Source organism: Papio anubis, chromosome 9, assembly GCF_008728515.1.
Source record: "Papio anubis isolate 15944 chromosome 9, Panubis1.0, whole genome shotgun sequence".
NCBI classification, from domain to species: domain Eukaryota; kingdom Metazoa; phylum Chordata; class Mammalia; order Primates; family Cercopithecidae; genus Papio; species Papio anubis.
In genome coordinates, this window is record NC_044984.1 from 49956802 (window position 1) to 49972363 (window position 15562).

At 34.5% G+C, this 15562-nt stretch overlaps 1 protein-coding gene across 1 annotated transcript; it reads left to right on the forward strand.

Annotated features, from left to right (window-relative positions):
* Positions 1-7897: 7897 nt before the first annotated feature.
* LOC101010402 (olfactory receptor 6C74) lies at positions 7898-12395 on the forward strand. The gene is made up of 2 exons (XM_021923276.2): positions 7898-7976; positions 10427-12395. The coding sequence occupies exon 2, from the start codon at positions 10436-10438 to the stop codon at positions 11411-11413; it is 978 nt and encodes a 325-aa protein (XP_021778968.1). The 5' UTR covers positions 7898-7976; positions 10427-10435; the 3' UTR covers positions 11414-12395.
* The last annotated feature ends 3167 nt before the right edge of the window (positions 12396-15562 follow it).

Sequence of the window (15562 nt, forward strand, 5' to 3'; positions counted from 1 at the left end):
AAGGTGGATGGTGGGGGGAGGGAGAGGATCAGAAAAAATACCTATTGAATACTATGCTTATTTACCTGGCTGATGAAATTATCTGTACAACAAACACCTGTGAAGCAAGTTTACCTATGAAACAAACCTGCACATGTACCATTGAACCTTAAATAAAAGTTAAAGGAAAAAAAAAAAAAAAGAAAGTCAATCAATATAGTACACCACATTGCAGAATGAAGGGGCAAAGAAAGTGATCATATCAATTAATGCAGGTAAAGTATTTGCACAATTCAAACACTTTCATGATACAAAGCATGACAAACTAGGAATAGGAAGTAATTTCCTCAACCTGACAAAGAGCATTCATGACAAACCCACAACAAAAATCATATTCGATTGTGAAATACTAAGAGACTTTCCCCAGATATCAGGAATAAGAAAGGATGCACCCTTTCACCACTGTTATTCATCGTTGTGCTGGAAATTCTGGCCAGGACAATTAGGGGAAAATCAAAGAAAAAAAAAGACATTTGTATTGGAAAAGAAATAAAGCTATCCCTATTCTCAGAACACATAATACTATAGATAGAAAATCCTAAAGTATACACTCAAAAATATTAAAGCTGAAAAAAATCCAGCAACATTGTAGAATACAAAGTCAATCCACAAAAATCATTTGTATTTCTATACATAAATGTGAATAATATGAAAAGGAAATGAAGAAAACAATTCAATTAACACTACCATCAAAAATAACCAAATGCGTAGGCATAAATTTAACCAAGAGGTGAAACTCTTGTGTACTTTAAACCAAAAGCATTGCTGAATGAAGTTAGAGGTCTAAATAAGTAGACAGACATCCTATGTTTATGGGTTGTTAAGACGCCAATGCTGCGCAAACGATTTACAGATTCAGCGCATTATCTATCAAATTCCAAGGGCCTTGTTTTCAGAAATAGAAAAGCCAACGTTCAAATTTATGTGGAAGTGCAATGAATCCTGAGTAGTCAAAACAACCATTAAAAAGTAGAAACAGGTGGGAGGACACACTTTTCACTTTCTAAACTTACTGCAAATCTTCATTAATACCTTTAAAAAAAATGTGATATTGGCATAAGAAAAGGTATAACGAAAAATGGAATAGACTTTTTTTTGGGATGGAATCCAGAAGTAAGCCCATACATCTATGGCTAAAATTAATTGTTTACAAGAATATGAAGACCATTGAATGAGGAGAGAATAATCTCTTCAAGAAAAAATGCTGGGACAATTGGGCAGCTACATGCAAAAGAATGAAGATAGATTCCTATTTCACACCGCATACAAAAAGTAACCCAACATATATCAATGACCTAAATGTAAGAGTCAAAACTATAAAACACTTAGAAAAAAATACAGGATAAATCTTCATGACCTTGGATTTGGGAATAGAGTCTTAGATATGACACCAAATGCATGAGCAACAAAAGAATAAATTGAACTTCATCAAAATTAAAAACTGTTGTATATCAAAGGGTAATATCAAGAGAGTGAAAAGGCAACTGACAGAATGGGAACAATAGGTTCCAGTATATGGAATATATAAACAACTATTACAATTCAGCAACAAAAAATGAACAGCCTAATTTTTTAAATCTGCAAAGAATTTGTAGAGACATTTCTCCAAATGACTAAGAAAGACTTTTTTTTTACATTTACAGTTTATTAGGTAGTCAACATGCAAAAATAAGTGCTAACGACAAACCTCTACAATATGGTTCTGTGTAAACTACAAAGGTTCATTTGTTTTGAAAAGTCATCAGTACTTCTCTCAACTGAACTATTAATTTCTGTAATGAATAGTATTTAGACTCCACAGTTATGGAACCATTTGGCAAGGCCCCTGCAGAATCTTGGTCCAAAGGATTTCCACGTGAATGCATTCTCGAAGCAGGAAATAAGGCAGCACATAGAAAATGTGATATTGAACATACGAACACAGTCCCACGGACACTGCCCGCAAGGCAGGCGGCGTAGTCCTCAAAGACAGTCCCCCACGGGCTATGGCACCAGGCATTTTGGCAGCAGCTCTGGAATGAAGTCATGAATGTCCCTCATGGCACAGCATCACAGGTTACTACAGGTCAGTCCAGAACCACCACCACCTTTCCCAGGCTGTGCCAGAAAGACATACAAAGATGCTCATCGTCTAAGTCATTAATGACAATACAAATCAAAACAACTTCAAACCCGCTAGGATGAGTGTACCAAAAAAAGAAAAAAAGCGAGGGGAAAGTAGGAATAAGTGTTGGGGAGGATGTGAGAAAATTGAAATGCTTGTACATTATTGATGGGAATGAAAAATGGTATGGCCACTGGAGAAAATAGTTGTGCAATTTCTTAAAAAGTTAGAATTACCATATAATTTAGCAATTTAATTACTAGGTATACAGCAGGATAATTGAAAACAGGTAGATACCTGATTGCATTTATATAAAATATCCAAAATAGGTTAATACATAGTGACAGAAAGCAGACAGATATGACCCAGGGCCTGACGGGAGAGGAGATGGCGAATGGCTGCTTAATGCATACCATTCTTCTTAGGGACGGTCAGAATGTTTTAGAACTTAACGTAGATAGTGTAGGCAGAACATCGTGAATGTACTAAATGCCACTGAATTTAACATTTAAAATAATTAGCTAACAAAACCCAGAACTGTGGAGTATCATCAAGTAATACAGTCAAAAGTGTAAGGGAAAAAGTATCAGATAAATATAACTGGCATTTAATTTTTTTTGGATGTTATTATTTTAATAGTTTAATTTAATTTGTGCCTTGTTATGATTCTCGTTCGAAACAAAATTTATTTTTGTTCCTAATTCAGTGCTTCTAAATTTATCACGGATAATTTGTAATTGCTTTCTTCAAAGAGAGAATCCTAATGTGAGGAAGCTTAAAAACTCCATTTGTGTCAACACATGGAAACAGGAGAAAGGTGAATATAGTTTCCATGATTATAGAAGGGAAGCTACAGGTTACAACAGATTTGTGAACTCAGCCAAGCACAGTGGTGGCAGGGCCTAGCTGCTACAAAGAAGACATGTTTTAGACAAATACTCATGTGTATGGGCAAAAAACTCGAGGACTGTATTTGTGACTAATTGTATAACAGGTTATTTTAGTTTCTATTCTGTGGAAAGTGTAAAGCATTCCAACAAAGGGTTTTAATGTAGATTTTTTTTTTTTTTGCACCCATGCTGTTGATTGCTAAATGTAATAGTCTGATCGTGACGCTGAATAAATGTCTTTTTAAAAAAAAAAAAAAAACATCCATTTCAGTACAAAAGTTGTGCATCAGCCTCAGAAATCAACTAGCTGTAATGGCTTGGTAGAGAAATAACTCCAGGACTGATGCTGATGAGGAAAAAAAAAAAGTGAGGGTTTGCTTAATCTATTTGAATCTATCAAAGGTATGTCTGTTCTTCTGTTGGCTAGCCTGGAGAGGGAATACTGAAGAGCGCAGAAATAACGATGCAATTATTTTAATTAGGCCCAGCGGAAACAAAACATTGATGAATAAAGAAACAGAATAAGGGTAAGGTGTGGCTCAACTAGAAAAAAAATTGCATTGTCAAAATAACAAATTAGAATACAATTTTACTGATAATTACAATAAAATTATTATGAGAAATAAAATGGAAAGATAAAGAAAAAGAAATGTGTATAGGAGGGCTAAGTATAAGATATCAAATCTTCATCTTTCATACTTAAAAGTCAATAACTAAACTACAACTGAAAATATCATTTAAGAAATAGTATTGGATAGAAAAGGAAAATAAAAGCTAACAGTGGAAGTCTCTGGGAGTAGGAGTTATGGAGGATGAGGGCTGGAACAGACGGCTACTAATTTTCATTAACAGAGTTATAAAATGTTTGACTTTTTGAACTTGGTATTAATAACAACAAAATAAACCTACTGAAATAACATTTAGGGAGGAAAAATAACACAGTTATTAAGTTACTTTGCTCACACAAAATTCCTTAGTCATAATGAGCAGTTTTCTTGGGAGTGTATTCAATTTTTCTAAGACAAGAAAGGAAACTATAGAGAAATTGAAGGCTATTTCATTCAATCGTGAGTGACTGCTGCTTAGTGCATAAAAACTGGATGCATTTTTCATATTTTAAAGTATTTTAACATTATTTTCAAATGCTTTTAGAGTAGCATAAATTTGAATTACTGTCTTTTTTTAGTGTTGGTTATTTTATTTGAAATTTGAGGAGAGTTATATCAGATTTGTATACACATGAATTCCTGAATTGAATGTTTAAAAATTAGCTTCTCATTACACTCTGACTCCTCCAATTTTCCTCCATGCTTACTGCCAAGACTGCCTCTTGCTATGCTCTCTCAGTCAGTGACAGTGCCTTATATCTTATTTCTTCTCGTTCAGAATCTCAGAATAACCTGCAACTATTTTCATATCCAAATAATTCAACCTTTTTATTTCTAAACATATATTTATTCAATTAGTGTTTAGTGTCAAGGATATTCCATATCTTAAGTATTTAAAAATGAGTATTTAAAAAAAATACAATGAACATATTCTCAGCTCTGATGCACTTATAATTTTGTAGAGCTAGGAAATAAAAGGATTATGAAGAAATGATATGTAAAAACAAATATTGACTGTCTGAAATAAAGATTTTTAAAGATGGGACATTTCTCCTCACATATGCTCTCCTTCTCAAATTGATATTTTTATGGAGATGATATTTAATCTTAGGCCCAGAATTTGGAGGTGGAGCAGGGGTCAAGGGAGAGGGAGAGGTGACAAAGAGCTTGAGGAATGGAAAGTCCATGTTCTAATGAATAACATAGCAAACAGGAAAAGAGTGGAAGGACATGAAGTTAAACGGGATAGTGAGGAGCTACGCCATGGGATATTTTGCTGGCCAGTCATAATCTGCATTTCAAATATATTTCATGAGCTAATTTTAGTACAAAAGTGGCAAAATCCGAATGAAATTTTAGAAAACATAATTCTAGATTCTCTGTAGAAAATCAATTCAATAATGGAAGCAAGCAAAAAAGTGTTTATAAGGCTACTACAGGTTACCAAGTACAAGTGGGAGGTAGTACAGGTGGGTTATTAAGTACAGGTGGGAGAGTCAGAAAGTGCTGGGAAGGGAAGGGTGTGGTCCCTGGCTAGGGCTCCACCCCCGGGCCTGTACCCATGGACCTAAGTGAAGACAGGCATTTTTGCTTTCCTGCCCAAATGTTACATTTCGCCAGACCTCCCTGGTCCACCACACCCCTATCTTGTGCCTATAAAACCCTAGGGGGCAGGCACACAATTGACTGGACATCAAGAGGAACACATCAGTGGAAGAAGACACAGCAGCTGGACATCAACTGAATGTCAAAGGGAGCATGCCAGTGGAAGAGCACCCTAACCAACGCCAGCAGACTGGCAGACCATGGACCAGTGGAACGACATGGAGTCTTGTCGGGGTGGTTGGAGGAGAACCCCAGACAATGAGCAGCCCGACTCCAAGGGAAAACCACTTTTCAACTTCATCACCCTTCTGGCTCCCCCATCTGCTGAGAGCTGTTTTCACTCAATAAAACCTTGCGCTCATTCTCCAAGCCAACATGTCCTCTGATTCTTTTAGTACACCAAGGCAAGAAACCCCAGGATACAGAAAGCCCGTCTGCGTGCTCTCCCTAGAGGTTTGAGTAGTGGGGCATCGAAGAAGTGAGGAGGAACACATCAGTGGAAGAAGACACAGGTGGCTAGTCATCAAGAGGACATCAAGGGGAGCACGCTGGTGGAAGAGCACACTGACAGACACCAGCAGGGCGGCAGACCATCTACCAGTGGAACGACGTGGAGTTTGGCCGGGGTGGCTGGAGGAAAGCCCAGGTGGATGAGCGGCCAGACTCCAGGAGAAAACTCCCTTCCCACTTCATCACCTTCTGGCTCCGCAACTGCTGAGAGCTACTTCCACTCAATAAAACCTTGCACTCATTCTCCAAGCTGACATGTCCTCTGATTCTTCCAGTACACCAAGGCAAGAAACCCCAGGATACAGAAAGCCCTCTGTCCTTGAGATAAGGCAGAGGGTCTAATTGAGCTGACTAACACAAGTTGCCTACAGACAACTAAACTAAAAGAGCACCCTGTAATACTCACCCATTGGGATTTCAGCTGTAAACATTCACCCCTAGAAACTGCCATGGAGTTGGAGCCCCACAACCTGCCCGCCTGCATGCTCCCCCTAGAGGTTTCAGCAGTGGGACACCCAAGAAGTGAGCCACTCCCCCATCGCGCGCCCTGTGAGGGAGAAGAGGGAACTTTTCCTGTTTTAATAGTAGGTTGGATTAGAATGATGGAAATTGTAGCAGACACTGTTCATCTAATCACAAAACTTTTCTTGCTGGACCGATCTAGACTAGATATCCCAACGTTTTAGTATTTAGGTTTGGCTGCGTAATGGAATTCATTCCATGCCAATGGAATGTGCATGAACGTTAGGAAAATCACTTCCATGCCTCACAATAAAAACCGCCTAAGTGATTCATTGCTCTTTTTCTTATCCTGCCCTGCTGGCTGTAGATCTACATTCAAGATGTCAGTGTTAATTAGATAGACTCTCTGAATGACTGCATAGGGTTAAACATCACCATCTCACCTCTCCTAACAAACGCACACAGTCCCTGACCTACATGCTGCATATTTGACCTTAAATTTTCAAGAAATGCTTCCTATTTTGTTAAAAGTGGCAAAACTAATCTATTCTACTGGAATTCAAGATAGTGATGGGCTTGAAGGGTGAATGACCAGAAGGGAGGAAGAGCAAGAATTCTGGAATACTGCTAACTTTCCGTTTTTTTCATCTGAATCTTACTCACGTGGATATATTCACATGAAAGGTGACCAAACTGTATAATTAGGATAATTGCATTTTATACATCATAAAATGTTTAAAAATGTGTGGTGTTCAAGCCTCAATAATTTTAAAATTTATCTGCTATGGCAGCTAGTATAAAGTACTTAGCAGTGGAAATGTTAAAAAGTACAAGAATTTGAAAAAAAAGTTTTTATGTAGAACCAATAAAATTTTCCTACAGAATGGATGTGGACACTTAGCAGATGCAAACACATTTGACTTGCATGTGTCTGTCCTGAGAAACTCAATATTGGCCTTATTTCTCTTTAATCCAATTTTTTATACTTTTGACCCTGATATACTAATGTCACCTCACACACTATTTTCTTTGTTAATGATGACATAGCCTAGCTTTCTAGATTCTAAAGCTGATTGTCTCTAAATCTGCCACACGAAAAGATAGCATTGAGAGTGAACCTAAGGAATATAAGTCTTTATAAGTCTTATATATAAGTGTTTATTGAATTAATCTGAACCAAAAATTTTAGTAGTGCTCTTAAGTTGTTCCACACTATAGATCAGTGAGTTTATCCTTTTGTGAAATGTGTGTTTTTTATGAACATGTAAGCCAACTTAAGTATTTTTTAAATTACCTTATAGTTTATAACATATAGCCACTTCAAAATGTAGTTCTTTTCTGGTTTTTAAACTTCACCTTAGGAATTATAGAGTTTTTGTCACTCAATAAAATGATTTTAATACGTCTTCAACATCCTAGTACAATAGTCTTCAGGGAAATGTTTCCTTCTTTTACAAAATGACTAAATCAGTTAATCCTCTTGAGACAAATGGCACAGTGTATAAAAAGGATTATAGTTCTTCCAGTCTCAACAACTATAAGCTATCCTATTCCTTGCATAGACTAGAAACATCTCAGAGTGAACAAGCTAGAAACCTTCTCTTTGTTCTTCTTCTCTCTAGATTTTATATATATATGTATATATAGAAGAGATACGATAAACATAGATAGATATATGCTCCAAATTTAATTTAAAACAACATAAATCTGAGAACATTTCATCTTATTAATAAAAATCATGAGAAGAAATGAACCAAGGTAAGATTCATGCCATAATAAAATCTTCAAGCCTAAACATCCTGAGTGTTTCTGGTGTTAATGTATTTTTGGATGAGAAATATGGACGAAAGCAACATAAAAATATGAGGATATGCAATATTCAAAAATTACCTCTGTGCTGGGACTCACCTAAAAACTGACAATTGGGAATGAAATTGCTACTAAATAAAGTAAGGTTTGGAAAAAATTATGTCTTTATTTTAATCATACTAACTTTGTTGCATGAAGCTAGAGGAAGAAAATAATTTCTTTGTAAAGCTATTGAAACAGTATGGCATGAAATTATAAGTAGTTTTTGGTTTTTTTGTACAAAGCAAACATTAAGCTAACCATTTGAGAAATTATACTGAAAAAATTAATTGTGCTATAAGAAAGCTTTGAACCTTTCACCTTGCAGATATCTAGTTTTGAAGAAATATTCTTTGCAACATACAATCGAATCTCAGAAATGCATTTTATTAAATGAATGCATTTTCATTTCCATAATTATAATTGCATATGCCTCTAGTATGCATATTCTTTGTAAACACTGTGAAATATAATACTGGAAAAATAATTTTTTTCTGAACTTGAAAAAAATTTTCCCTATATGTAGTCATGTTGCATTCAATGTTATTTAAACATCTCATGTAAAATCTACTTTTCATATCCCAGAGGAATCTGTCTTACCTATAACTTGCCAAAACAACTGCAGTTGCCTCTGGGACTATAATGGCGGTTGGAAACATATGACTATTTTACTATCACCCAGCAAGCATTTTATTATGGGATTTAGTAGAAAATTAATGCTGTCAAGTAGATTATAATAGTTTTTTTCATTGCTGTTTTGCTTTTTATTTTTAGATTTTGTAATTTAAATTTAGGCCGGAGAGTGTCCATATAAATTGCTTTCTGACTGTATTCTCTGGCTTATAACTCATTGTTTGTTGATTGAGGTTTTCCTGTGTTTTTTGAGCTTTAATATAAACTATGATCTTTAATTTTAAAAAACTTCCTAATGAGTATGGATTACATTTAAATGACATACATTTTTAGAAAGATGATCAATCAAAAGTAATGGGAAAGGAAGGGGAAAAGTACAAAAGAAAATGAAGAGGGGTTAGGACAAAATTTTAGTTATTTTGTAATCATTTATAATCACTGGAAATACTTGTGTATGTATTTCACCCCAGAGCTGGAACATACACAATGTAATAACGTTCACATACAATTTAACATATGGCACAATGTTCTTCTTAGGGAAAGTGTTGTCATTATTAAGAAAAATTTGGTGATGATAGACTTCTCAGGTAACAAACATGAGACCTCAGCATGGTCTGAAAAAAGATAGAAAAACAAGAAAAATAAAAAAGTTAACATAATTTTGAATTGCTATGTGCTGAACTAGAAAAAAGAGAGAGGATGTGAATAAGATACAGAAGAAAAGAGATGGCCATGGCAACAGGGGGAAACATGCAGAGCAGTGACACTAATGACAATTACCAGGGAAGTCCAGCTAACATTTGATTTTCAATGATTTATTTATAGGCGTGGTCTTGCTCTGTCATCCAGGCTGGAGTGCAGTGGCATGATCATAGTTCACTGAAGCCTTGAATTCCTGGGCTCAAAGCAATCCTCCTGCCTCATTCTTCAAAGTAGCTGGGATTACAGGCACAAGCCACATTTTATTTTTAAATAGTTTGTTTTGTGGGACCCTCCTCTGTCACTGCAAATATTCTGCAAAAGTACTACCTAAACAACACAAGCATCATGTATGAGAATATGGTTTATATCTGCTTGGATAAATACAGAAAAGAGAACAACCAGAGTGAGTGAGATAAATGTAAATTCAAGTTTTCAGGAAAATTGGGAAAGCAGAGCTAAAAATGGTTATGAGGATGCAGATCTTGGAGAGTTTTTAGAAGTTTGGTGAGGGTATTGAATTCCCACTGTGGAAGCCAAGAGATGTTTAAATTTACTTTGATTTTAAAAGACGGAGTTCTCAGCTGAAATCTGAATTAATGAATCGTGAAGTCTAGTAAAAAGACAAAAAAACACAGAAAAAAATGTCGTTGAGCAAAGAATGAATCACTAGATGGTATAAAATAATTTAAATACTTGAGAAAAAATTCAAATACAGAATATAAAAGTTGAAATATTATGATAGTTCTTGTGTTTGTTTTTACATTGACATGACTTTATTGATGCAACATATTATCCCATTGAAATGCTTAAATTTATGGCCATTGAGAAAACAGAACAAACTCAAAAAGTTCCATGTATTTAGCAACATTTTGAGTAAAAATCACATAAGCTAATTTTTATATGCTGCTGTTAAAGGAGGTTGGGTGTGTGTAGCAATGTATTTATGGTGGATTTCAAGAAAAATGGGTATCTTATGCAGATCTTTCCTCTTCTGTTCTAATTTTTCTTCTTATTTTTTAAAATAGAAATCCACTATGAGAAACCATACAACAGTAGCAAACTTTATTCTTCTTGGACTGACAGATGATCCACAATTACAGGTGATTATTTTTCTTCTCCTTTTTTTCACCTACATGTTGAGCGTCACTGGGAATCTAACCATCATCACCCTCACTCTACTGGATTTGCATCTCAAGACACCCATGTATTTCTTCCTCCGAAATTTCTCATTTTTAGAAGTCTCATTCACAACTGTCTGTATTCCCAAATTTCTTGTTAGTATGGCAACAGGTGATAAGACCATTTCTTACAACGATTGTGCAGCACAACTGTTTTTCACTATTCTCTTGGGGGCAACTGAATTTTTTCTTCTGGCTGCCATGTCCTTTGACCGCTATGTGGCCACCTGCAAACCCCTGCATTACACCACCATCATGAGCAGCAGAGTTTGCAACTTGCTAGTCTTTGCTTCATGGATGGCTGGCTTCCTAATAATTTTTCCACCACTCATGATGGGTCTCCAGCTTGATTTCTGCGCAGCCAACACTGTAGATCATTTCTTCTGTGATGTTTCTCCTGTACTGCAGCTCTCTTGCACAGACACCAACGTAATAGAATTAATGATGCTTCTCTCAGCCATTTTGACGCTCCTGGTTACACTGGTATTAGTGATTCTCTCCTACACAAATATTTTCAGGACTGTTCTGAAAATACCTTCTTCTCAACAGAGAAAAAAAGCATTTTCTACATGTTCTTCTCACCTGGTGGTCGTGTCCATTTCTTATGGCAGCTGTATCTTCATGTATGTGAAACCCTCAGCAAAAGAAAGAGTGTCATTAAATAAAGGGATAGCTCTGCTCAGCACTTCTGTTGCCCCCATGTTGAATCCCTTTATTTATACACTGAGAAACAAACAAGTAAAATATGTTTTTAAGCACATAGTCAAAAAGATTGAACTTTTCTCAATGAAACGAATCACTTCAATGATATTATTAAGGTTATTAGTAAAATAAAAGAAGCAGAGTGGAGTATGTACAAAGTTTTTCAATGCTTGTATTCAGTAATATTACCTCTTTTTTGACTTACAATTTTCATTATGGCCTTCCTAATCTCCAAAGCCTAATCTTGACTCCCATTTCTCCCTCATGCTGAGAGCGTATAGAAAAGATATTTCCCGGTTTTGGTAAAAATCATTTGCCTGTTATTTAGTGCCTCTTTGATTTCCTCTCAAAATTCTCTCAGAAGAAGACAAAGTGAGACTTCAGTTTTTCCACGCTCTTTTCCACTCTTCTGGAATTCAGGGACCCAATTTGTCACATATTCTACATAGAGTTCAGTAGACTACCTAGGTTTGATCACTTACCGAGTGCATTATTGGTGGATACAAAAGTGAAATCTGATTTATTACTTAGTGTTTAGTAGAATCTCGAAGCAGATCAATGTGATGGCATTTCTTTAATTACACAGTTTAATAGCTTCAGTTTTTTTTAACCAGGCTTAGAGATATAGTGTATTCTCAGAAATAAATGAAAGCAACTTCAGAGAGGTTAAAGCATTACTGTTATTGCAACTATCACATAGAAATTATAGCTGGCATTTATTGATTGCTTACAGTGTGCCAGATTTTATTAAGTTTATTAGTTCCATCTTCAAAACTCTGTAAGACAGGTATTTATATGCTCCATTTATGGATTAAAAAGTATAAGTCATAAGGACTAAATAATTTGTTGATGACAACAAAAACAAAAACCCAAGGATGACAAAAATGATGCTTTCATGTCCACTCATCGCTTACACATTTTTAGCAAAACGGAGTGAAAATCTCTCTCTGCTCTTAAGTCACTTAGAATGCAAAAGAACAGTAAGATCTTTGTAGAACATTCTATAGATCTATGGATGTCATAGCTAAAATTAAGATCTTACAGCTCCACAGAGTACCTTATTTTTCAAATTAGTGATTTGAACGTAAAATTAGATATAATGACTGATCATGTGCAGAGTATTTAAAAACTTTTCCTTTGAAAAGTATCATACCTCAGTGTTATAAAACAAAAAAACTTTTTCTGAAAGACTAATGTCAGTTTCCTCAATAAATATTTGTCTATGACTTAGTTTCCACATAAAGTAACTGATGACCTTATGAATAATTCTGACTGATAGGATTTATTTTTTTGACTTATAAAATTATTATATACATTTTATCTTAATGTATTTCCAAGTATACATAACTTTGTCATATCCCCAGGCTAGCAAGAAATTTTATATGAATTTTACAAGCATTAGTGAGAAGCTTTAAATATATATATCTAAATAAATATTAACGGGGCATTGAGAAGTTGAAAAGATTCAAATAGACATTTTAAATAGTGTATAAACCATGTATGTGTAAATGGTTTTTATAATACTGCAATACTTTAAGAACATTTTATTTGAAAATAGAAAATAAAATATCTGGGGAGTATTCTTTAACTTTCACTATTTGGCTTTCTTTGCATCAGGAATTTAAGTTTATACACATAAATAATTATACTTTATAGGTATTAACTATACTCAAGAAAAGTTGACTCAAAATGTTTGGAATCTGACAAAAAGTCTGATCTGGAATATCTCAGATTTTCTTCTGAACACACTTCTCCACAATTTAAGTTGTTGCCAAATGCAAATATGTAGCGTATTTATTTTATATTTCTAAGTATTACATTGCTTAGTTTTAAAATTTATTCTTTATACATGAACTCTAAGTTCAGCTCTTTTTAAAGTCTGATATATAGGTAAATCATAAATCATTCAATGTATATGTGTGTGTGTGTATATATATATATATATATATTTTTTTTTTTTTTTTTGAGGCGGAGTCTCCCTCTGTCGCCCAGGCTGGAGTGCAGTGGCCGGATCTCAGCTCACTGCAAGCTCCGCCTCCCAGGTTTACGCCATTCTCCTGCCTCAGCCTCCCGAGTAGCTGGGACTACAGGCGCCCGCCACCTCGCCCGGCTAGATTTTTGTATTTTTTAGTAGAGACGGGGTTTCACCGTGTTAGCCAGGATGGTCTTGATCTCCTGACCTTGTGATCCGCCCATCTCGGCCTCCCAAAGTGCTGGGATTACAGGCTTGAGCCACCGCGCCCGGCCTAATGTATATTAAAAACTGTAACTTCTCCCCTTTTTCTTTATCCAAAAATGAATTATTGACACCTTTGTGAAATTCAGAAATATACTTAGTAGACTTACCTACTTAGAATAGATGGATTTTTTTTCTATTTCTAGGCTGTTTGTAAGTAGATAATGGAAAATGCAAAAGGAAAGAAACCCTAGGCCTAAGTTATGATGGGAAAAGATTAGTGAAGGTCATTTTTTACTTAATTTGAAATAAATCACTAGTAATCTGATTTATTTTGTAAATACCAGAGATCAGGGTCCATTATAGGAGCTTAAAATTTTAAAATTGTGCTAGGATTTTAAAAAATTATTAAAATATCATTTATTCACTTGTTTAACTCATTTCTAATATTCATTTTTCTGGAACTGAAAAGGAAAAAAAATAATCAACTGTTTTTCACCAGTATTAGGTTAGTGCAAAAGGAATTGAGGTTTCACCATTAAAAGTAATTGAAATTTCACCATTAAAATTTAATTTCACCACTAAAAGTAATGGTGAAATCACAATTTCTTCTGCACCAACCTAATATATACTGAATAAGTATTAAGACAAGCTAGACTCAAGGTATGTTAATTGTCTAATACATAGCCTTCCTGCCTTTGATCTCTAACTCATCCTCCACATTGCTGATAGGATACTTTCTAAAATACAAATCAATCGTGCCACCACTCTGCTAACAAATTACTGATGGTTCTCTGTTGCCTGCAAAATAATGACAAAATTCCCCAAATATTTGCATAACCTGGCCTGTCCAGTTTTGTTTCTTATCTCTTCCAACTAGTACTTCTATGATGTAACCACACTAAACAACTAAGTATATTGCAAAACTTGTGTGCTGTCACATATATCGAATGCCTGCCCATTGCCCAAATCTCTGCTAGCTTGCAAAACTTCAATCAGTTAAAGCTAATTAACATGGAGACTTCTGTGGAAGGCTGGTTGACAAGTATATGTTAGTCACTTCATACTCGAATTTTGTAGCGTTTGTAGTCAACTCTAGATGGTGCTTATCATAGCACATGTAATTAACTATATTTGTTTCTTGCAATGAACTCTAAATCTCATAGTTTTCTACATTTTCTTCATCCAACCCAGTGCCTACTAAGGAATAAATAAAATAAATAAGGCAGCAAATGACAGGAGATGAGTGAAGTTAATATGTTCACCTATAAAATAAGGTTAAAATGTGGCATTTGATGGGGCTTAATATAAAAATGTAAGCCTAGATTAAGGATGTCTATTATAGAATAATTAATGGATTGGACTTGATGACAGGCAATATGAAAAAAATATTTAGGTATTAGGAAACTACAAGTTTACTATAAATGTGGAGTTTTTATGAGCATTGAAGAGATAATTCAATTGTATGATACAATAAAGTCCCTTTGTATCATACATATCTCAAAAATTCTGTTTAGTTTTATCCTTTTAAAAATCTATTGAAGTAAAAGAATAATCAATATTATCAGAAATTTAGAAATTATGTCATATAAGAAAATATTTAGGGTACTAATGATATGGAGCTTGAGAAAAAAATTGCTTATAAGAAAAATAAACGCTCCCTTCAAATATTAAGTTTACTATGTTCTCCAAAATTATGGACTTGCTTTTCTTTTTATAAGTATAGGTGTGCAACTGGTGTTTATCAAACATTCAATTAGTAAATATATATATATATATTTTTTATGGTACATGCACATTTATCAGTTTATAATTTATATATAAACAACAGTATAAAATATTTTGAAATTTTATTAGAAAAATAGGAATTAATAAATGAAATTATACAAAATGATCAATATATTTTAATAATATAACTTTATAGTGTAACTTTTAGTTTTATTAATGGTATAAATATTAGTTTCACTTTAATTAAATATACTTTATTATATCTGCAAATACGTAATTATTGTGTGAAATGATCTGCAAGTCTTATTACAAGTTTATTTTACCTAGTACTTGGTTAAGTGGGTTGTCATAGTGCAAAGTTAATGCTTCACAATAAT

What these genes read in the sequence shown, in the direction of transcription:
- LOC101010402 (XM_021923276.2), top strand. Translation starts at nt 10,436, where the DNA reads ATGAGAAACCATACAACAGTAGCAAACTTTATTCTTCTTGGACTGACA.